General features: G+C 45.8%; 1 protein-coding gene across 1 annotated transcript in view; it reads left to right on the top strand.

The window, feature by feature from the left end:
• The window catches only part of LOC149427411 (nicotinate phosphoribosyltransferase-like), a gene marked incomplete at both ends in the record, with an annotated part of 44,739 nt that extends 24,280 nt beyond the window's left edge, over positions 1-20,459 (top strand). The window contains 3 exons of the mRNA XM_089668069.1: positions 10,196-10,276; positions 15,432-15,534; positions 20,302-20,459. Coding sequence (XP_089524195.1) covers positions 10,196-10,276; positions 15,432-15,534; positions 20,302-20,459 — 342 coding nt within the window. The remainder of the gene's footprint in view (positions 1-10,195; positions 10,277-15,431; positions 15,535-20,301) is intronic.
• Between the last annotated feature and the right edge of the window lie 3,518 nt (positions 20,460-23,977).

Raw genomic sequence — 23,977 nt, forward strand, 5'->3', positions numbered from 1 at the left:
TCGTGAGACTTTAGCTTTTGGCTGAGATAGATTACTGGGTGCTCCTCCCCCTGCCAAACCTGGGACAGCACTGCTCCTAAGCCAACATTGGATGCATCCGTCTGGACCACAAAGTCTTTTGAGAAGTCTGGTGAGTATAGGACTGGCTGGCTACATAAGGCCCTTTTTAAAGACAGGAAGGCTGCTTCAGCATCAGGGGACCACTTAACCATGACAGACTCCTTCCCTTTTGTCAGGTTGGTTAGGGGTACTGCCATAGAAGCAAAATGGGGAATGAATCGCCGATAGTAGCCAGCAATTCCTAGAAAAGCCCGTACCTGCTTTTTGTTATTTGGGCGTGGCCAATTCTGTATTGCTTCCACTTTGTTTATCTGAGGTTTTATTACCCCTCTCCCAATAGTGTACCCCAGGTACTTGGCCTCCTCCTGTCCAATCGTACACTTCTTTGGGTTGGCCGTAAACCCAGCTTTCCGTATTGAGTCTAGCACAGCCTGAACTTTTGGCAAATGTGAGGCCCAGTCTGCGCTATGGATAATCACATCGTCCAAGTACGCTGCAGCATACTTCTGATGGGGACGAAGAATCTGATCCATTTTTCGCTGAAAGGTGGCCGGTGCATTCTGTAACCCGAACGGCATTCTTTTATACTGGAATGACCCTTCTGGGGTTACAAATGCAGTCTTCTCCTTTGCCGACTTAGCTAGGGGAATTTGCCAATAACCTTTCGTCAAGTCTAGTGTTGTCATGTACCGGGCTGCTCCCAGTCGGTCGATTAGTTCATCTATCCTTGGCATGGGGTAGGTGTCAAATTTTGTAACTTTATTCAACTGTCGAAAGTCGTTACAAAATCGCCAGCTCCCATCTGGTTTGGGCACCAACACTATGGGGCTGGACCAGTCACTTTGGGACTCCTCTATCACCCCCAAATCTAGCATTCTCTGTACTTCCCCACGTATTGCCTCCCGTCGAGCCTCTGGGATTCTATAGGGTTTCAGTTTTACTCTTTCACCCGGTGGGGTGATAATGTCATGCTCCACCCCCGAGGTTTGTCCCGGCAGCTCAGAAAAAACCTCTGTGTTGCGGAGCACAAACTCTTTAGCCTCCTGTTTTTGAATTGTAGACAACGTGACTGCTATTCCAACCTCCGGAACCAAGCAGTTAGATGGCGCTGGTGACAAACCCTTGGCAACTAGGGATTCCCTGTCCCTCCAGGCCTTTAGCAGATTAATGTGGTAGATCTGCTCCGGTTTCCGCCTTCCTGGTTGTCTGACCCTGTAATTCACCTCACTCACTTTCTCAATCACCTTGTATGGGCCATGCCATTTGGCCAGGAATTTGCTTTCAACCGTAGGGATTAGCACTAGCACTCTATCTCCTTCAGCAAACGACCTGGTCTGGGCCCCCCGATTGTACACCCTCTGCTGCGCTAACTGTGCTTGGGACAAATGTTCCTTTACGATAGGCATGACCTGGGCAATTCTATCTTGCATTTGGGCGACGTGCTCAATCACACTCCGATGGGGAGAACTCTCACTTTCCCAAGTTTCCTTGGCGATATCTAACAGCCCCCTTGGGTGTCTCCCATAGAGCAACTCAAATGGTGAAAACCCTGTGGAGGACTGGGGTACCTCCCGGATGGCAAACATCAAATAGGGTACTAAATAATCCCAACCCCTTCCATCCTTATCTACCACCTTACTTAGCATTTGTTTCAGGGTTTTGTTGAACCTTTCCACCAACCCGTCAGTTTGGGGATGATACACAGAGGTGCGCAACTGTTTTACCTTGAACAGTTTGCACAGCTCTTTCATCACCCGGGACATAAAGGGGGTTCCCTGGTCTGTCAGCAGTTCCTTTGAAATACCCACTCGGCTGAAAACGAGGAATAGCTCCTTAGCTATTGTCTTGGCAGAGGTATTTCGGAGTGGAATTGCTTCTGGATAGCGGGTGGCATAGTCGAGTATGACCAACAGGTACTGATGCCCCCTAGCGGATTTCACCAGCGGACCTACCAAATCCATGGCAATCCTTTCAAAGGGGACCTCAATGATGGGAAGAGGTACCAGTGGACTACGGAAATGGGGCATAGGGGCCGACTTCTGACACACAGGGCAAGAGGAACAGTAATTTTCCACCTCCTTAATGACCCCAGGCCAATAGAACCGCTGCAGTACTCTTTCCCGTGTTTTCTCCGCCCCCAAATGACCCCCAAGGATGTGTCCATGGGCCAACTCCAACACCAACTTCCTGTAAGGTCTGGGCACCACCAGTTGCTCAATGGTTTCTTCTGCCCCCTGAGCAACTCGATAGAGTAGGTCCCTTTCCACAAGGAAGTATGGATAAGCAGCAGTTTTCTCAGGACTCACTAGTTGGCCATCTACTTTTACTACATTTTCCCGGGCTTTTATCAGCGTGGGGTCTTTCAGCTGTTCGGTGGCAAAATTTTCCCTATGCACCTCTAAGTCCAAGAAATCCACAACCGGCAGATTTTCATCTGAGGAGGCGGGCTCCTCCCCAGTTCCTTGGGTCTCCCCAGCTAGTACCGACAAGGGGAACTTGGGAGAGACCTCACCACACTCAGACGCTTTCTGGGATTCACCTTCCTGGTCTGCAGGGGAGACAGTGGGGGGGTCAGAACAATCCCAGAGTTCCCAGAATTTTGGAAAATCCCTCCCCACAATGGCATCATGTGGTAAATGAGGTACCAATCCTACCTGATGAGACAGGTTACCTTTGGGGGTCTCAAAAAACACAGTAGCCACGGGATACTCCCTAGTGTCCCCATGCACACAAATCACTGCCACCTTTTTATGCCCAGAGACCTTTGTAGTGACCATCTCCTCTCTTATCAAGGTTACCAGGCTACCTGAATCCAGCAACCCCACAATATTATTTCCATTAACAGTCATTTTGCACAAATGTTTCTCAGTGCCCGGGCTGGCCGTGCATACCACTGTCGCAAACAGCGACTGACGTCTATTGCTCAGAAAGTCACACTGCATAGGCTCATCCACCACTGGGCAATTGGCTGCAATGTGTCCCTCTTGCCGGAAGCGGTAACAAATAATTTTTTTCACCGCTTCTTGCGGCCTTGGCCTTCCTGGCCGCTCTTGCCAGACATTGGGTAATACTCTCACTCTCTCCACCCTCACCCCTTGTAGTCATCTTACCCGCCGCTGGGGATGGTCTGGTCTTAGGGTGGAAAGTCCGTGAGTCTCTGGAAGAAGAGGTCAGGTTCTCAGTAGCCAAGTATCTCTCCACTAGATCCACCAGCTTGTCTGCAGTTTCTGGGTCTCCATGGCTGACCCACTTTTGAATAGTATTAGGTAGAGACCTTAGGAACCGATCCATGACGACACGTTCCACAATTTTTGGGGCGGTCAAAGTCTCTGGCTGCAGCCACTTCCTGCTCAGGTGAATGAGATCATACATCTGTGACCTGGGAGGTTTCCCAAGCCGAAAAGTCCAATTATGTACCCGCTGAGCACGGACAGCGAGGGTAACACCCAACCGGGCCAAAATTTCCACTTTTAGCACATCATAGTTTTTGGCTTGGTCCGGCTCCAGGTCATAGTAAGCTTTTTGCGACTCTCCAGTTAATAATGGGGCCATCAATCCAGCCCACTGTTCTTTAGGCCACTTTTCCCTTTCAGCAGTCCTTTCAAAGGTGGTTAGAAACACCTCTGGATCATCCTCTCCAGTCATTTTTGGCAATAAACGGCCCACAGAAAATGATGGTGTTTTACCAGAATCATCACCAGCCTCAGTCTGCTGCCTCTGCTGGAGCTGCTTCAAAACAGCCTCAATTTGTTTCTGGTGTTTCTGGTCCTATTGCACCAGCAATTCCCTATGGCGGACCTCTGCTTGTTCCAAGGCCTTCTGCTGGGCTGCAATGCTCTGCTGGAAACTTGCATTTGCCTGCTGTTGTTTGGCATTTGCCTGTTGTTGATTGGCATTTGCCAGAGCCAACTGTCTGATTATCTCCTCCATGCTGGCCTTTAGTTACCACAACTGCCCGCATCCTCCACCATATGTAACAAGGTTAGCTCGGCAGCGGGTGTGTGTGACCCCCTGGATGGGTGCACAACACAAAAAGATAGGCACAGCACAACAATAGTGGAGGTGAAAACAAACAGGTGCAATTTATTTACAATATTTACAGAAAAAATGATAAACCAAAAAGAAACATCAAAATAAATCCTGGCCAACTTGACTACTTACTGCAACAACAGCTTTTCCCTAGCTACCCACTAGGTACAGCCTGCTGCTATACCTAGTTGCTAGTACTGGGAGGTTAGCCACACAGGCTTTGGTCTCTCTGCACACAGATAACAGGTCAGCTCCCCAGACAGTTCAGGCACAGATCTGGTTCCAGGGTGGAGCCACTCCCTAAGCACTCTGGGAAGCTTTATACAGGTGTTAATGAGCCCACTACCTTCAGCTGGGCTCATTATCTCAGTGCTGAAGGACTCAGCACTTCCCTCTAGTGGTACAAATCCCCATAAACCCTGAACCTCGGACAAATATATCGTCCATCCAGGACGCAACCAGGTGATTTCACCTGCCTACTGTCACACTATATACACACACACACACTGCTGTATGTTAAAATGCATTTTTATTACAAAATATATGAAAAATATTTTTAAAAATACATTTCAAATATACTGCATGTCTTTAAAAATACAAATCTACAATTGTGGAATGCATTTACAAATATATGTAAAAATATATGTTAAATTGACTTTTTTATATGTTAAAAAAAATCTGAAGAATATATTTAAAAAATACATATTTTTAAAATTATTTTTCATATATTATTATACAGGATTTATATAAAACATTATTATTATTCTTATACAGGATTTATATAAAACATTATTATTAGTATACAGGATTTATATAAAACATTATTATAAATATTATACAGGATTTATATAAAACATTATTATTATATTATACAGGATTTATATAAAACATTATTATTATTATACAGGATTTATATAAAACATTTATTATTATAATTATTATACAGGGTTTATATAAAACTTTATTATTATACAGGATTTATATAAAACATTATTATTATATTATACAGGATTTATATAAAACTTTATTATTATACAGGATTTATATAAAACATTTATTATTATTATACAGGATTTATATAAAACATGATTATTATTATACAGGATTTATATAAAACATTATTATTATTATTATTATACAGGGTTTATATAAAACATTATTATTATTATACAGGATTTATATAAAACATTATTATTATTATACAGGATTTATTATTATTATACAGGATTTATTATTATTATTATACAGGATTTATATATTATTATTATACAGGATTTATATATTATTATTATTATTATACAGGATTTATGGTGCCAACAGTTTGCTCAGCACTTTACAATATAAGGGAGACAATACAGCAACAACGGCTGAGTATTATTTTCTATTTAATTATTATTATTATACAGGATTTATAATATTATTAGTAGTAATATTATTTTCTATTTATTTATTAATATTATTATAATACAGGATTTATATTATTATTATTATTATACAGGATTTATATTATTATTATTATACAGGATTTATATATTATTATTATTATACAGGATTTATATATTATTATTATTATACAGGATTTATATATTATTATTATTATACAGGATTTATGGCGCCAACAGTCTGCTCAGCGCTTTACAATATAAGGGAGACAATACAGCAACAACACACTTCAATACAAGAGGGATAGGAGGGCCCTGATCCTGGGAGCTTACAATCTAAGAGGGATTTTTGTAATATATAAAAAACGCATTTCAACATGCAATATCTATCTATATATATATTTATTATTTTTTTTTATTTTTATTGATATATATTGAATACGGCCAAAATTGTAGCATTTCAAATAGATGTCAATATATTTGGGAATAATATTTTTAAAATATATTTTTCTTCCATGTGGGTAGGATTATAACTTTTTTTTTTGGTTGAACTGGATGGACTTTTGTCTTTTTTTTTCAGCCAGACTATGTAACTTAAAGCGGAACTTCACTCTCTCAATCAACACGGACTATTTCTAATCTTTATGCTGTATCATTAGTAAATCAATAGGAAAGTATATCATTTTTACTTGTTTTAACCTTTTACTTTGCATTCCTTCATTTACTTCTTGGTATCCATGCCTAGGCACATGATGTCATACATCCCAAGAGTCTTCGGGAGGGGAGGGAGGGTTCACAGCTCAGCCAGTGCCTGAGCTAAGGACAGATGGATTCCAGAAAGTAGCTGCTACATGACACAGCTGCCATTTTTTTTTTACCATTTCTTTAGTCACATTCTGGTCTCCGTGCCTAGGTGAATGATGTCATACATCCCAGGAGGGGAGGAGTGACTTTCTCAGCTAAACACACCCTCCCTGTCTGCATGCCTGGGCTAAGGGCAGATGGATTCCAGGAAGTAGCTGCTACATGACACAGCTGCCATTTTTTTGTTACATTTCTTTAGTCACATTCTGGTCTCCGTGCCTAGGCAAATGATGTCATACATCCCAGGAGGGGAGGAGTGACTTTCTCAGCTAAACACACCCTCCCTGTCTGCATGCCTGGGCTAAGGGCAGATGGATTCCAGGAAGTAGCTGCTACATGACAAGGCTGCCATTTTTTTTTTTTACATTTCTTTAGTCACATTCTGGTCTCCGTGCCTAGGCAAATGATGTCGTACATCCCAGGAGGGAAGGAATGACTTTCTCAGCTAAACACACCCTCCCTGTTTGCATGCCTGAGCTAAGGACAGATGGATTCCAGAAAGTAGCTGCTACATGACACAGCTGCCATTTTTTTGTTACATTTCTTTAGTCACATTCTGGTCTCCGTGCCTAGGCAAATGATGTCATACATCCCAGGAGGGGAGGAGTGACTTTCTCAGCTAAACACACCCTCCCTGTCTGCATGCCTGGGCTAAGGGCAGATGGATTCCAGGAAGTAGCTGCTACATGACAAGGCTGCCATTTTTTTGTTACATTTCTTTAGTCACATTCTGGTCTCCGTGCCTAGGCAAATGATGTCATACATCCCAGGAGGGGAGGAGTGACTTTCTCAGCTAAACACACCCTCCCTGTCTGCATGCCTGGGCTAAGGGCAGATGGATTCCAGGAAGTAGCTGCTACATGACAAGGCTGCCATTTTTTTTTTTTTACATTTCTTTAGTCACATTCTGGTCTCCGTGCCTAGGCAAATGATGTCATACATCCCAGGAGGGGAGGAGTGACTTTCTCAGCTAAACACACCCTCCCTGTCTGCATGCCTGGGCTAAGGGCAGATGGATTCCAGGAAGTAGCTGCTACATGACACAGCTGCCATTTTTTTGTTACATTTCTTTAGTCACATCCTGGTTTCCATACCTAGGCTAGGGCTGTGGATAAGGGGGTACCACCAATCCTCCTGTATGGGGCCCAGGCAGCTGGGCAAAAGTGAGTATGATTGGCACAGTTGGGGAGGGGGGGGGGCAATTACTGGAACCAGTACCCTGTATGGCTCTCTCTGCAGCAGCTTCTTCCCCTCTCCCTCCTGGTGGCATTCAGCTGCCCCATACAGGGGATCATTTCCAGTAATTGCTTCCCACCATCCCTGTGCACCGTACATTTTCTCCTGTTGCCCAGGCCCCCCACTGCGTACCCCCAACCCCGCAGCACTGCCGGCTTCCCTCTTCTCCTTCCCACTGGCAGCTGCAAGCACACTAGGATCCTTCAAGATGGAAAATGGGGGAGGGTCCGGTAAATATGTCAACTTTACCAGTCCCTCGCTTTCCTGAATGAACACAATAAGCCATCAGCACTGATCAATCACTGTATCCGTAACTGAAGCATCGTAAACTGTGTTTTTTTTTGGGGGGGGGGGGGCGGGCGCCCTGTCAGGTTGGCTGTATGGGTGGTTTCTAACAACTGTCCTGGCCTAGAGAAATGGGGGTTTATTTACTAAAGCTGGAGAGTCCAAAATCAGACTCCCTTCTGCATAGAAACCAATCAGCTTCCAGGTTTCATTGCCAAAGCTTCATTGAACAAGCTGAGGTTAGAAGCTGATTGGTTTCTATGCAGAAGGGAGTCTGATTTTGGACTCTCCAGCTTTAGTAAATAAACCCCATGATGTCATACATCCCAGGAGTCTTCAGGAGAGGAGGAGGGGCTTTCTCACACTCGTATGCCTGTCTGGGCTAAGGGCAGATGGATTCCAGGAAGTACACGCTACAGGACTCATCTGCCCTTACTCAAGATGGCCACGGCCAGAAATGCAAGGGGGCTTTTTTTTCCCAAGTGATTTCTCAGCAAAATAAAGCATGGAGGAATTTGTTTGAAATATTAAAACTGAATTAAATAGCACTTTTGGCTTGTGGTGCTCAGTGTGCTTCCGCTTTAACTATTTGCTGTCTATTCATACATCGAATTCTGTATTAATGGTTACAGACAGGGGCGGACTGACAGCTCATGGGGCCCCCCGGGCAATAGGGGGTCATGGGGCCCCTGTGTCCTTGCCCAAACTCAAAAAAGCCTATGAAAAAGGTACCAGGGGCATCTCATGGGGCCCTCTACTGACCCCGGGCCCTCGGGCAGTGCCCGAGTTTCCAAATGGTCAGTCCTCCCCTGGTTACAGAGTTGCAATAATTGATGTCTTTGGTGCTTGCTCTGGAGTTAGCGTTAGGCTGACAACTGTTCCTGCCAGGGCTTGTGAGGGCTGGGAGGTTGGCCATTTGTGCAAGTGTCCAACAAGCCCCCCTGGATGCTGAGCCTGCATGTCACGTACTCGCTAATGGTAGCTCTATGGATCCACAGTCCAGGATTCCCCAGGGCGCGGAGTCTAAGCCCCAGTCTGCTTGTTCACCAGAGCCCCTGATGGTGGGGATGGACTTGGAGCAGGCTGAGACCAGGTCGCGGCCCCCGGGTACACCCAGCTGTAGTAGAGAGGACCACCAGCGGGACGTAGCTGGATAAGAGCCTGATGTGAAGAGGCAGGGCAGACCTGAGCGGTAAACGGATGGATCCGTGCAGGATGGATGGATGCGGACACACCGTGAAGCAAGTAGCGGAGTCAGGCAGGCCGGGTCGGTAACTGTGGAGGCAGAACGGAACAGAGCAGCAGGCAGAGGATAGTCGGGTCACAGGCCAAGTTCAGCAACAGGAGGACAGACGATCAGGAGCAGGCAGAAGAGTGGTCAAAGGCAAGCCAGGGGTCAGGGCAGGAGACGTCAGCAGTAATCAGGATCAGGCTGGGTTCGGCAACAAGGTACACTCACAGGATCAGAACACAAGCAGAGGATCAAGACCATACGGCAACTTGGACATTGCAATGGCCAGTTTAAATAGCCCACCCGGCGCTGACAGGCGAGCCTGGGTCCTAGTGCCTGCCCGGCGCCGTCATTGGTGACAGGCGCGCCTGGGTCCTAGTGCCTGCCCGGCGCCGTCATTGGTGACAGGCGCGCCTGGGTCCTAGTGCCCGCCTGCCTGTATGTCTTGTCGGGATCCTGCGCATGTGCAGATTTGTGCGCCGCGGCGATCTTCTCGTTCCCTGAGACTGCGGTGCCTGTGTTTGTGTCTTAAGTGCCCGGTCACACCGGTGCGTTTTGCAAATTGAAAATCGCATCTAATGAATATGAATGTCTTAACCTCTTCACGCCGGCCGCACGCAAATGTGTGGCCTTCCCTGCGTCTGGGCCTAGATGCCGAGCAGCCGCACATTTGTGCTCTATTAAAAAAGGACATATGTGCCGAGAGCGTGCGCTCTGCCCGCTCCCAGCACACGTCCGGTACTCGCGGAAAGGTCCCGATCTCCTCTTTCGATCGGGACCTTTCCCGATCATGTGACGGCACGTCACGGCGGTCACATGTCCCTGAACCCCTTCCCGGCTTCTGAAACTCTTAAAGGGCCGGGAGGCGCCAGCATGAAGGGGTTAACATGCGATTTGCTGCACCGTGATTTCTAAAGTCGTTCTTCCATGACTTTTTCTGCAGTTTTGTTACGATTTCACCTACATAAAACATAATAGAAATCGCAGCGTAAATTGCAAGAAATCGCTGAAAATCTTCACAAGTAGCCATAGAAATCACGCTGAATTTGCACACATCGCAGCGGTGTGACTGGTGACTTATATATCTTCATCTTTTTTTGTTTCTCAGGAGAATGAGATTAACGTGATTGGCGTTGGCACCCACCTGGTGACGTGTACCCTTCAGCCCTCCCTGGGCTGCGTCTACAAGGTTAGAATCCAACATGGGAGAGCGTCCTAGGAATCCAGTATGTGTGTTTAGCCATTTTCGGGACATATTAAATCATCCTAGACGTTAACCGCTTGAGCTCCGTAAAATTTTACCCCCTTCGTGACCAGACCCATTTTTTTTTTTTTTTGCTATTCAGCACTGCGCTACTGTAACTGGTAATTGCGCGGTCATGCAATACTGTGCCCAAATTAAAATTTTTATAATTTTTTTTTTCACACAAATAGAGCTTTCTTTTGGTAGTATTTGATCACCACTGGGGTTTTGTATTCTATAAATAAAAAAAAAAGACCAAATATGAAAAAAACTATATTTTTTTACTTTCTGCTATAAAACATAGTTAAAAAAATTTAAAATTTCTTTATAAAATTTAGGCCAAAATGTATACTGCCACATCTTTGGTAAAAAAAAAAAGAATAAAATCCCAATAAATACATTATTTGGCTTGTGTGAAAGGTATAGTGTCTACAAACTATGGTATATATATTGGAATTTTTATTTACTTTTTTTTTTTTATACTGGTAATGACTGCGATCAGCGCCTTCTAGTGGGACTGTGATAGTGCTGCAAGCAATCTGACACTGACTACATGACACCGACATCTCCAGTGACACCAATACAGTGACCAGTGCTAATAATATACACTGAAACTAATGACACTGGATGGGAAGGGGTTAACATCTAGGAGCAATCAAGGGGTTAACTGTGTGGCTAACTAGTGTTAATGTGTTTGCATATGTGCTTTATTTTTTTTACCCTGCAAAGCGGGAAGTAATTTTGCAGTAAAAAGTAGCAATCGTTCCCTCTTTTCAGAGCTGTTTGTTGTTTTGTCAACACAGGACTCTGAGCTGTGATTGGACACAGCAGATCCTGGCTGTGAATCATTGGATGGGATGCTGACAATCCCCTGCTGTCTGATTACAGCGGAGTAGGTGGGCACGCGCCCTGTACCCGGAGACAGGCAGTGATGTATGTCTCTGTGCCTGTAGGAGCCATCCCATCGCAGTATATGTACTGTGGCGGGTTGGCAAGTAGGTAAAGCGGAGTTCCAGTTACACTGTAAAAAAAAAAATAAAAGTCAGCAGCTGCAAAACCTGTAGTTGCTGACTTTTAAAAAAGCAGCCACTTACCTGTCCCTCAGTCCCGTGGTGTGTCCCCCGCAGCCCATTTCACCGGGCCGTCCTGTATTCCAGGAGGCCGGCATCTTCAGTGTGGGCACCCGGCTGTGGCAGCTTGTGCTGCACTTCCTGAATGGCCCCGTAGTCTCCTGGGACCTGTCACTTGTCCCAGAAGACTACGGGGTGGGAGGACAACTTCCGCTTCCAATCGCTAGGCCAGGGATAGGCAACCTGCGGCTCTCTAGTTGTTGTGGAACTACATTTCCCATGAGGCATTGCAAAGATTACAAAACTGACCGTTACAGCTGTGACTTGCAGAGGCATGATGGAACTTGTAGCCCTGCGGCTCTCAGGTTGCCTACCCCTGGCCTAGGCGATCGCAGTGAAAGTGGGAGCGGGTACCTGTCAATTTCGGGTACCCGCTCCCCAAAGGTGCCAATCCTTAATAGGACCGGGGGCGGACCAGTCTTTAAAGCGTAACAAAAAATGGTGAAGCGCTATGCAAATGCAACCAATCAGTGTATATACACAAATATAGGTGAATAAATATACATTAATAAGCAATAATTAAAAGTGAGACTCCAATCTTTTAAATAATATAGAGTGACATGTGCTTAAAACAGCAACCCACTGTGCAAAAACAAGTGCCTGGTCTGCCAATAAAAATATAAACACACCGGGTTAAATGAAATATATACCCAAAATAGATATATATACATAAATAATATTATCGTGAGACTCCAATCCTTGAAATAATACAAAGTGACCCGTGCTTAAAAACAGCAACACACTGTGTAAAACATGCCGGGTCTGCCAAACAATATGTATACACACCGGGTAGAGTGAAATATATACCAAAAATTAGATATATCAAGTGATCGGTGCAACAACACAAATAGAAAAATAAACAACAATTGAATAAAATCGTTCAGTGTAAACATCGATGGTGACCAGTCCAACAAAAAGTGCTTCAATCTTCAGTGTACACTATAAGTGCTCTCAGTGACACTCTTTGTGACCTATCCCACAGTGGCTAAAGTGCCTCCTAACATCGACCCTTAAGGGCCACAACACCTTGGGTAATCCTCAAACCAGACGGCTTCCCACACTATGGCTCCACTGACTCCAATCGGGCTCCGATTATAACTCAGCGCATCAAATATCCCTTTCACACAATAGGCTCAGGCATGCATGACGGGTAAAGAGAACGACCTCCATAGTGTCATACCACTTTATTAATGAAAAAACGCCATATAAATGGACACTCGCATTAAAATCCTATTAGTACAGCAGTTTCCCATGTGCTATGGGTGTACTAGGGGACTCGGGTGTACCAAGATGGCGTCAAAACCGGAAGTGCATCACTGCTGAAACCGGAAGTGTGTCACCGCACATGCTCTCTACGCGTTACACCACGATAGGACACGTGGCTTCCTCAGTCTTTAAAGCGGAACTTCCCCTTTTGGGTGGAACTCCGCTTTAAGTGATAAAACAAGCTTAGCAGCCATGGGCTTTGTATCTTTTTTTTTTCTTTCTTTTTAAAGCTGGCAATCAGCTGTTCAGTAAAAGTGATCCGGGCAGCTCTACAGCCACTTAGTCATGTTTTCATATTCCTTGGCTACTGTGGCCACTCAAGCGTTGTCTGTGTCTTATTAGCTGCATTGGAGGGGGTCTAATAGACCCCCTAATGGCCACCATAAAGAGAACCTGTCACTTGCCCAAAGATATCACATCGGGGGCTTGTTAGCAATAAAGTTAACTGGGGGGAAAAAAAATATGAAAAAAAAAAAAAAATTAAAAAGCACCCCAGTCCACGCTACACATACATGCATATACAAACACACACATAGGTCCCATTTGTGTATGTAAACAATGACTGAGGTATTGTGAATGTCAGAGACACAGCGGTCATTTCAGGGCCATTGCTCACAATTAAGTATACTCTGATCACCTGTAAAGGCTTTTAACCGCTTCCCAACCGCGCTATAGCCGAAGGACAGCTACAGCGCGGTTGTCTGGTTCTGGGACAACGTCCATGGACGTCATTCCAGAACACGCTCAGCGGCACACCCCCAGCGCCGGTCATTGCTGACAACTAAACTGCCAATCACAGCGGCCTTTTACCACATAATCAGCCGTGTCCAATGACACCGCAGATCACCGGGTAAATACAGTTGCCAGTTATTGGCTGCACTTTCCTCACCCTGTCACACCATGAGGAAAGTACTGCCGAGATCCGGCAATTGCCAACGAAGGGAGTGCTGCCCACCTGTGCCCATCTGTGCCACCCATCAGTGCAGCATCATCAGTGCCATCTATCAGTGCCGCCTCATCAACGCACATCAGTGAAGGAGAAAAATTACCGGTTTGCAAAACATTTTAATAGAAACAAAGAAAAACTTTTTTTTTTTTTTCTGTTTATAGCGCAAAAAATAAAACACCCAGCGGCGATTAAATACCACCAAAAAAAAAGCTCTATTTGTGTGAAAATAGTTTCATATGGGTACAATGTTGCATGACCGCGCAATTGTCAAAGTGCGACAGCGCTGAAAGCTGAAAATTGGCCTGGACTGGCAAGGGGTTAAAGCTCCACCCATGAAAACTTTTAGGTACTGTAGTTTGTCGCCATTTCTAGGGAGCTTTGAGCTCGGTATCTCTTTACCAGACGCGACCCCATCTTCTATACTGGATATTATATTGTGTTTTTGTGCACCAAAACTGATTTAGTGAACTTCTTCCTGGAAATGTGTGTTTGAAAAACAGTTCTTCACATAACATGTAAAATGCAGATTTTAACCCCTCGCCTACCAGACACTTATACCCCCTTCCTCTCCAGGCCAATTTTCAGCTTTCAGCGCTGTCACACTTTGATTGCCAGTTGCGCGGTCATGCAAGATTGTACCCATATGAAATTTTTATCATTTTTTTCTCACAAATAGAGCTTTATTTTGGTGGTATTTAATCGCCGCTGGGCGCTTTACTTTTTGCGCTATAAACAAAAAAATTGCAAAAAATGTGAAAAAAAAAGTTTTTGTTTTTATTATAACATTTTTCAAACAAGTAATTTTTCTCCTTCACTGATGTGCGTTGATGAGGCAGCACTGATGGGCACTGATAGGCTGCAATAATGAGGTGTCACGGATAGGCGGCACTGATAGGCGACACTGATGATGTGTACTGATAGACAGCTTTGATAGGTGGCACTGACTGGCAGCACTGCTGGGCACTGACTGGCACAACCGCTGGGCACTGACTAGTGCCACTGACTGGCAGCACTGCTGGGCTGCACTGATGGGCACTGGTGGGCACAGGTGGATGGCACTGGTGGGCACAGGTAGGTGGCACTTCTGGGCACACTTGTGTGACACTGCTGGGTGGCACAGGTGGATGCACTGCTGGGCACAGGTGGGCGGAGTTAGTGGGCGCACTGCTGGGCATGGGTGGGCAGAACTTGTGGGTGGCACTGCTAGGCACTGAGCATGAGGAAAGTACTGCCGAGAACCGGCAGTTGTCACAGCAGTGCCCTGATGATCGGTGCCGATCCCTGCTTTGACAACTGCCGCTTCTCGGCAGTACTTTCCTCACGATCTGACAGCGTGAGGAAAGTGCAGCCGAGAACTGGCAATTGCATTTCCCGGTGATCAGCGTGTCATTGGACACGGCTGCTCACGTGGTAAAAGGCCGCTGTGATTGGCCTTTTACCAGATCATGTGATCAGCTGTGTCTGTAGGACACAGCGATCACGGAGATCGCCGGGTGTGCGCAGGATAGCGCGTTCTGGGAGGACGTCATATGACGCCCTCCCAGGACTGGCCAGCCGCAGTGCAGCCGTCATTCGGCTATCTGCGGTCGGCAAGTAGTTAATGTGCGAAAGCGGTTAATTTTATCAAAAAGTTATCAAAATAAAAATGATTATTAAAATAAAATTCAAGATTGGATCCTTTGAAGGGCATTCCCACTTTTGTTCTGAATTTTCATTATTCGGCTGTGACGTGATCATTGTGTGTGTCCTTCGGCAGCTGGTGCAGGTGAACGATCAGCCCCGGATGAAGCTCAGCGAGGACCAGGAGAAGGCGACAATTCCAGGGAGCAAAACCATCTACAGGCTGTATGACGGTTCTGGTAAGTTCTAGATTCGGTGATTGGTGTCTGAGAATTCAGTAAACACTACTGTACTCCTAATGGTGTACAGTTTGCAGGTTCTGAATTACTGCCGATCCTTATGGAAGCCATAATAATGAATAGAGACATGTTTTATCAGTTCAATGCTTTATTGAAATTTAAAAAAAAAAGTAACCCTGGGCGGGGGTCAGTTAGGGAGTTGGGTAAGGGCGGGGGGGGGCGGCAAAGTGAGGGCAGGGTAGTTGAGGGTGGAGTAGGATAGGGGTTGCGGGGTGGGATGGAAAAGGCTGTGATCACTGGTAGGGAGAGGCGGGGGATGGGAGGGTCATTGGGAGATTACTGGTAGGGAGAGGCGGGGGGATGGGATGGTCATTGGGAGATTACTGGTAGGGAGAGGCGGGGGATGGAAGGGTCATTGGGAGATTACTGGTAGAGAGAGGCGGAGGATGGAAGGGTCATTGGGAGATCACTGGTAGGGAGAGGCGGAGGATGGAAGGGTCATTGGGAGATCACTGGTAGGGAGAGGCGGGGGATGGGAGGGTCATTGGGAGATTACTGGTAGGGAGAGGCGGGGGATGGAAGGGTCATTGGGAGATCACTGGTAGGGAGAGGCGGAGGATGGAAGGGTCATTGGGAGATCACTGGTAGGGAGAGGCGGAGGATGGAAGGGTCATTGGGAGATCACTGGTAGGGAGAGGCGGAGGATGGAAGGGTCATTGGGAGATCACTGGTAGGGAGAGGCGGAGGATGGAAGGGTCATTGGGAGATCACTGGTAGGGAGAGGCGGAGGATGGAAGGGTCATTGGGAGATCACTGGTAGGGAGAGGCGGAGGATGGAAGGGTCATTGGGAGATCACTGGTAGGGAGAGGCGGAGGATGGAAGGGTCATTGGGAGATCACTGGTAGGGAGAGGCGGAGGATGGAAGGGTCATTGGGAGATTACTGGATGGCCAGAAAGGATCTCTGTGTGTTAAGTTGGGGTGGTAAAGGATAGGGCATGAGAGATGGGTTATGTATTGGTGTCTGCGCACATATTAACCATTTGCCCTCCTGAGGATTTACCCTCCCCCTCACAGCCTCTGCTCACTGTCCACCAGACAATGCAAACCAGGGTCAGTTGAACCATCTTTTTTTTTTTTTTTTTTTTTCCAATGTGGAAAAGTGCAATGATCACCCCACCTGGTATCCTCACTTTTGTTTTACCGCCCAACAAAGAGAACCACTGTGACTAAGCCCTTGTTGGGTGAACTCCATCATAGTGTGGAATCCAGGTGGGATGATCATCAAACCTTTCTACATGGAATTACAGGTAGGTCTATATATATATTTGGACACAGGCACAATTTTAGTTTTTTTCAGGTATTTACCAAAACATCTTCTAGTTCTAGTTCTATAATGAAAATAGGCGGATAGTGCACACTCTCAGGTTTAATTTGAGGGTATGTACATCCACATTGGAGGAAGGGTTTAGGAATTACAGCTCTTAAGAGTAGCCATCTCCCCTTGTTCAAGGGACCAAAAGTAAATGGACAATTGAGCCAAAAGCTGTTTCATGGCCAGGTGTGGGCTACTCCTTCATTATTTCTTCATCAATTAAGCAGTTAGAAGGTTTGGAGTTGATATTTTTATTTGGAATCTATTGCTGTGAACCTACATCATACGTTCAAAGGAGCTGTCCATGCAAGTGAAACACCATTGTAAGGCTTCAATGCTCCTAGATTGTAAGCTCTAACAAGCCGGGCCCTCGGTTTCCTCTTGTCCCAAATTGTATTGTAAATAATGTCTACATTTTGTAAAGCACTGCGCAAACTGTTGGTGCTATATATATCCTGTACAATAATAAAACAAAACAAATCCATCAGAGAGATCGCAGCAACATTAGGAGTGGCCAAATCAACAGTTTGGTACATTCTGAGGAAAGAAGAACGCACTGGTGAGCTCAGCAACATAAAAAGGCATTGAGGTCCATGGAAGACAACAGTGGTGGGTGAGCGCAGGATCCTGTCTATGGTCAAGAAAAACCCATTCACAACATCCAGACAAGTGAAGGACACTCTCCAGGAGGTGGGAGTATCATTGTCAAAGTCTACAATCAAGGGAAGACTTCACGAGAGCAAATAGAGGGTTCACCACAAGGTGCAAACCATTCATAAGTCTGAAGAATAGAAAAGCCAGATTAGACTTTGCCAAAAAACATCTAAAAAAAGCTGGACCAGTTCTGGAAAAGCATTCTTTGGACGGATGAAACTAAGATGAATCTGTACCAGAATGATGGGAAGAAAAAAAGTGTGGAGAAGGCTTTGAACAGCTCATGATCCAAAGCACACAAAGCCATCTGTAAAACATGGTGAAGGCAGTGTGATGACATAGGCATGCATGGCTTCGGTGGCACTGGGTCATTGGTGGTTATTGATGATGTGACAGAAGCAGCCGGATGAATTCTGCAGTGTTTGCTTCATTTGGCTGACTCTGGACTGACAGTATATCTGTAAAGGTGATTGGACGGAGCTTCACAGTACAGATGGACAATGATCCAAAACACACTGCAAAAGCAACCCAGGAGCTTCTGAAGGAAAAGAAGTTGAATATTCTGCAATGGCCGAGTCAATCACCTGATCTCAACCCCACTGAGCATGCATTTCACTTACTGAAGGCAAAACTAAAGGCAGAAAGAGCCAGAAACAAAGAACAACTGAAAACAGCTGCAGTTAGAGCCTGGCAAAGCATCAGAAAGGAGGAAACCCAGTCTTTGGTCATGTCCATGGGTTCCAGACTTCAGGCAAAGCATCAGAAAGGAGGAAACCCAGTCTTTGGTCATGTCCATGGGTTCGACTTCAGGCAAAGCATCAGAAAGGAGGAAACACAGTCTTTGGTCATATCCATGGGTTCCAGACTTCAGGCAAACCTCAGAAAGGAGGAAACCCAGTCTTTGGTCATGTCCATGGATTCCAGACTTCAGGCAAAGCATCAGAAAGGAGGAAACCCAGTCTTTGGTCATGTCCATGGGTTCCAGACTTCAGGCAAAGCATCAGAAAGGAGGAAACCCAGTCTTTGGTCATGTCCATGGGTTCGACTTCAGGCAAAGCATCAGAAAGGAGGAAACACAGTCTTTGGTCATATCCATGGGTTCCAGACTTCAGGCAAACCTCAGAAAGGAGGAAACCCAGTCTTTGGTCATGTCCATGGGTTCCAGACTTCAGGCAAAGCATCAGAAAGGAGGAAACCCAGTCTTTGGTCATATCCATGGGTTCCAGACTTCAGGCAAACCTCAGAAAGGAGGAAACCCAGTCTTTGGTCATGTCCATGGGTTCCAGACTTCAGGCAGTCATTGCCAGTAAAGGATTCTCAACAAAATATTACAAATGAACATTTTATTTATGATTATATTCATTTGTCCAATTACATTTGTGCCCCTGAAATGGAGGGACTGTGTATACAAATGGTTGCAGTTCTAAAATTTGTACTTGATATTCATGTTCAACCCCTTGAATTAAAGCTGAAAGTCTTCACATTCATTTGGATTGTTTTGTTGTAATTTATTCTGGTGGCATACAGAGCCAAAAGTATGAACATTGTGCCTGTGTCCAAATATATATGAACCTAACTGTAAGTGATTTTAACTGAAGCTGGTGTGCAGCATTTGCTCCGTATTGTTGGGTATCCTAATATAGGGTTACCTGATTGGGATGGTTTTCTGCTTTGTGTTGGACTTACAAGGCATACAGAGGTTTTGCCGTGAGCTCACCTACTCCAGTCAAAATGCAAATGTCTCCCTAATTTTGTGTTTGGTTTTTGGGGGAGATGGGGCTCCTAAGATGCTTACCAATGCACCTGTTCTAACTGAACACAGGAGCCATATCTAAGCACCGCACGCGGGAGCCATATCTAAGCACTGCACGCGGGAGCCATATCTAAGCACCGCACACGGGAGCCATCTCTAAGCACCGCACACGGGAGCCATATCTAAGCACTGCACACGGGAGCCATATCTAAGCACTGCACACGGGAGCCATATCTAAGCACTGCACACAGGAGCCATATCTAAGCACTGCGCATAGGAGCCATATCTAAGCACTGCACACGGGAGCCATATCTAAGCACTGCACACGGGAGCCATATCTAAGCACTGTACCTAGGAGCCATATCTAAGCACTGCGCACGGGAGCCATATCTAAGCACTGCACACGGGAGCCATCTCTAAGCACTGCACACGGGAGCCATCTCTAAGCACTGCACACGGGAGCCATATCTAAGCACTGCACACGGGAGCCATATCTAAGCACTGCACACGGGAGCCATATCTAAGCACTGCACACGGGAGCCATATCTAAGCACTGTACCTAGGAGCCATCTCTAAGCACCGCACACAGGAGCCATATCCAAGCACCGCACACAGGAGCCATATCCAAGCACCGCACACAGGAGCCATATCCAAGCACCGCACACAGGAGCCATATCCAAGCACCGCACACAGGAGCCATATCCAAGCACCGCACACAGGAGCCATATCCAAGCACCGCACACAGGAGCCATATCCAAGCACCGCACACAGGAGCCATATCCAAGCACCGCACACAGGAGCCATATCCAAGCACCGCACACAGGAGCCATATCTAAGCACCGTTCAAAGAATGGATTGTTGTGTCAAGCATGTTTGGTTTCCCAGTGTACAGGCCAGGCATGGACTGAGGCAAACCCACGTAGTTCACATAGCAGCATAATTTATCATTTTCTGTTTCCATACCTCTGCCTTGTCTTTCATACCAGACCAGCCGATTGTGGACCTTATGGCTTTGGAGGATGAGCCTCCTCCTGAGATCGGGAAGGAAGTGAAAATCCATGAATTGGGGAAAACCACTGAGACACAGACTGTTACCCCGCTGAGGGCCGAGTTGCTTCACCGCGTCTACTTTAAGAATGGACAGGTGAGGAGAGCGAGAGGCTGAATGATTCAGGTTGCATTGCCGCGTATAAAGCTGTTTCATCAGCCGGTCAGGGTTGACTTTTGGTTTTTCTAGCCCGAGTCTAACACTGTATTGTTCCTGCCTATAGTTTAGCATGACACTGTACCAGACCTGCCCTGACCGTGTAAGAGAACTGACCGTGTAAGAGAACTGACCGTTGTCTTGTAGGGCTGGTCTTGTTTAACCACTTACAGGATGTCTTCAACTTACAAGCCGACCTCAGTGCTCTGTGTAATTGGGGGACTATGGGGCCAATGAGGGTTAATGTTGATAAATGTAAGGTTCTGAACTTGGGGGGGATCAATGGTGGAGAAGGATCTGCGGGGGTCCATGGTGAAGGATCTGGGGGGGGGTCAATGGTGGAGAAGGATCTTGGGGTTCTGGTAGATCACAAGCTTAATAATGGCAGCAATGCCAAGCAAAATCCTCTCTTGTATTAGGAGCGGTATAGACTCCAGAGAGAGAGATATCACCCCCCCCCCCCCCCCCGGTACAAATCATTAGTAATACCTCATGTGTAATATGCAGTTCAATTTTGGGCTCCAATTCACAAAAAGAACATTGGGGAACTGGAGAAAGTACAGAGAAGGGCAACCAACCTGATAAGAGGCATGGAGGAGATCAGCTATGAGGAAATATTAGAGGAACTGAGTGTATTCTCTACTGAGAAGAGGAGATTAAGGGGGGGTATGACCTCCACGTATAAAACATAAAGGGGGGGGGGGGTATGACCTCCACGTATAAAACATAAAGGGGGGGGGGTATGACCTCCACGTATAATACATAAGGGGGGGGGGTATGATCTCCACGTATAATACATAAGGGGGGGATATGATCTCCGCGTATAATACATAAGGGGGGGGGGGATATGATCTCCGCGTATAATACATAAGGGGGGGGGGGATATGATCTCCGCGTATAATACATAAGGGGGGGATATGATCTCCGCGTATAATACATAAGGGGGGGGATGTGATCTCCACGTATAATACATAAGGGGGGGGATGTGATCTCCACGTATAATACATAAGGGGGGGGATGTGATCTCCACGTATAATACATAAGGGGGGGGATGTGATCTCCACGTATAATACATAAGGGGGGGGTGTGATCTCCACGTATAATACATAAGGGGGGGGTGTGATCTCCACGTATAATACATAAGAGGGGGTGTGATCTCCACGTATAATACATAAGGGGGGATGTGATCTCCACGTATAATACATAAGGGGGGATGTGATCTCCACGTATAATACATAAGGGGGGATGTGATCTCCACGTATAATACATAAGGGGGGGATATGATCTCCACGTATAATACATAAGGGGGGGATATGATCTCCACGTATAATACATAAGGGGGGATATGATCTCCATGTATAATACATAAGGGGGGGATATGATCTCCACGTATAATACATAAGGGGGGGATATGATCTGCATGTATAATACATAAGGGGGGATATGATCTCCATGTATAATACATAAGGGGGATATGATCTCCATGTATAATACATAAGGGGGGATATGATCTCCAGTGGGCAGCAGCTGCAGCATTGGGAACATGTTCCAGTGGATATAAAAAGTCTACACACCCTTGTTAACTTGTCAGGGTTCTGTGAAGTAAAAAATAAATAATTTCAGAACTTTCCACCTTGTAATGTGACCTTTTAACTGAACAATTGAAAGACAAACTGAAATCTTTTTTTTTGGGGGGGGGGGGGGGGAGTAAACATAAAAAGCTAAAATAATGTTGCATAAGTGTGCTCACCCTCTTATAACTGGGGATGTAGCTGTGTTCAGAAATAAGCAATCACATTCGCAATCATGTTACATGGGAGTCAGTACACACCGGCCATCATTTAAAGTGCCTCTGATTAACCCCAAATAAAAGTTCAGCTGTTCTAGTCGGTCTTTCTTGACATTTTCTTAGTTGCATCCTCCAGTAAATACCATGGTCTGCAGAGAGCTTCCAAAGCATCAGAGGGATCTCATTGTTAAAAGGTATCAGTCTGGAGAAGGGTACAAAAGAATTTCCAAGGCATTAGATATACTATGGAACACAGTGAAGACAGTCATCAAGTGGAGAAAATATAGCGCAACAGTGACATCACCAACACCCAGACGTCCCTCCAAAATGGATGAAAAGACGAGAAGAAAACTGGTCTGGGAAGCGGCCAAGAGGCCTACAGCAACATTAAAGGAGCTGCAGAAATATCTGACAAGTCCTGGCTGTGTGGTCCATGTAACACCAATCTCCCGTGTTCTTCGCATGTCTGGGCTATGGGGGAGAGTGGTAAGACAGAAGCCTTTTCTTATGAAGAAAAACGTCCAAGCCCAACTAAATATTGCAAAAACATCTGATGTCTTCCAAAAGCATGTTATGGTCTGATGAAACCAAGTTTGAACTTTTCAGCCATAAAATGCCAAAAAATGTGTGACGCAAAAACAACACTTCACATCACCAAAAGAACACCGTACCCACTGTGAAGCATGGTGGTGGCAGCATCATGCTTTGGGGCCGTTTTACTTCAGCTGGGACCTCAGTCAAGGTAGAGGGAATTATGAACAGTTCCAAATTCCGGTCAATATCGGTACAAAACCTTCAGGCTTCTGCTAGAAAGCTGAACATGAAGAGGAACTTCATCTTTCAGCATGACAACGACCCAAAGCATCCATCCAAATCGGCAAAGGAATGGCTGCACCAGAAGAAGAGGAAAGTTTTGGAATGGCCCAGCCAGAGCCCAGACCTGAAGCCGATGGGAAATCTGTGTGATCTGAAGAGGGCTGTGCGCAGGAAATGTCCTCGCCATCTGACAGATTTGGAGTGTTTTTGCAAGGAAGAGCGGGCAAATATTGCCGAGTCAGGATGTGCCGTGCTGATAGACTCCTCCCCAAAAGGACTGAGTGCTGGAATCACATCAAAAGGGGCTTCAACAAAAGGAGTAGTTGAAGGGTGTGCACACTTACGCAACCAGATTATTTTAGTTTTTTATATTTTTACTTCCCTCCGCCTGAAAGATTTCAGTTTGTTGTTCAACTGAGTTGTACAGTTTATAGGTCACATTCAGGTGGAAAAAGTTCTGAAGTTATTTATCTTTGTCTCATTTGTTTACATTACATAAACCTGACATTTTAACAGGGGTGTGTAGACTTTTTATATCCACTGTGTATGTTCCACCCTAAAAACATGTACATGTTTTGGAACATGTAACCTGGTCCCAAAAGGTGAACTTATCCTTATACCCCCTCCCATCCAGCCGTTGTATATAAATGGCCAGACGGTGGCAGTGTAGAGTCGGGTGGCAGTTTATAAACGGCCTCCCCACCCCCTGCTTGTGCACGCTCCCTGGGAGCACGCAGCACCGCGATCCGGTACCCGATCGTCGTGCGGGACCTCTGTGCAAGGTCCCGATCATGTGATCACTGATTGGCCAGTCAGTGATCACATGCAGAGTAGTAAGCAAGATGTCACTTCT

This window comes from Staurois parvus, unplaced genomic scaffold (assembly GCF_062004578.1).
Source record: "Staurois parvus isolate SC_StPar_1 unplaced genomic scaffold, SC_StPar_1.0 ptg003791l, whole genome shotgun sequence".
Classification (NCBI taxonomy): domain Eukaryota; kingdom Metazoa; phylum Chordata; class Amphibia; order Anura; family Ranidae; genus Staurois; species Staurois parvus.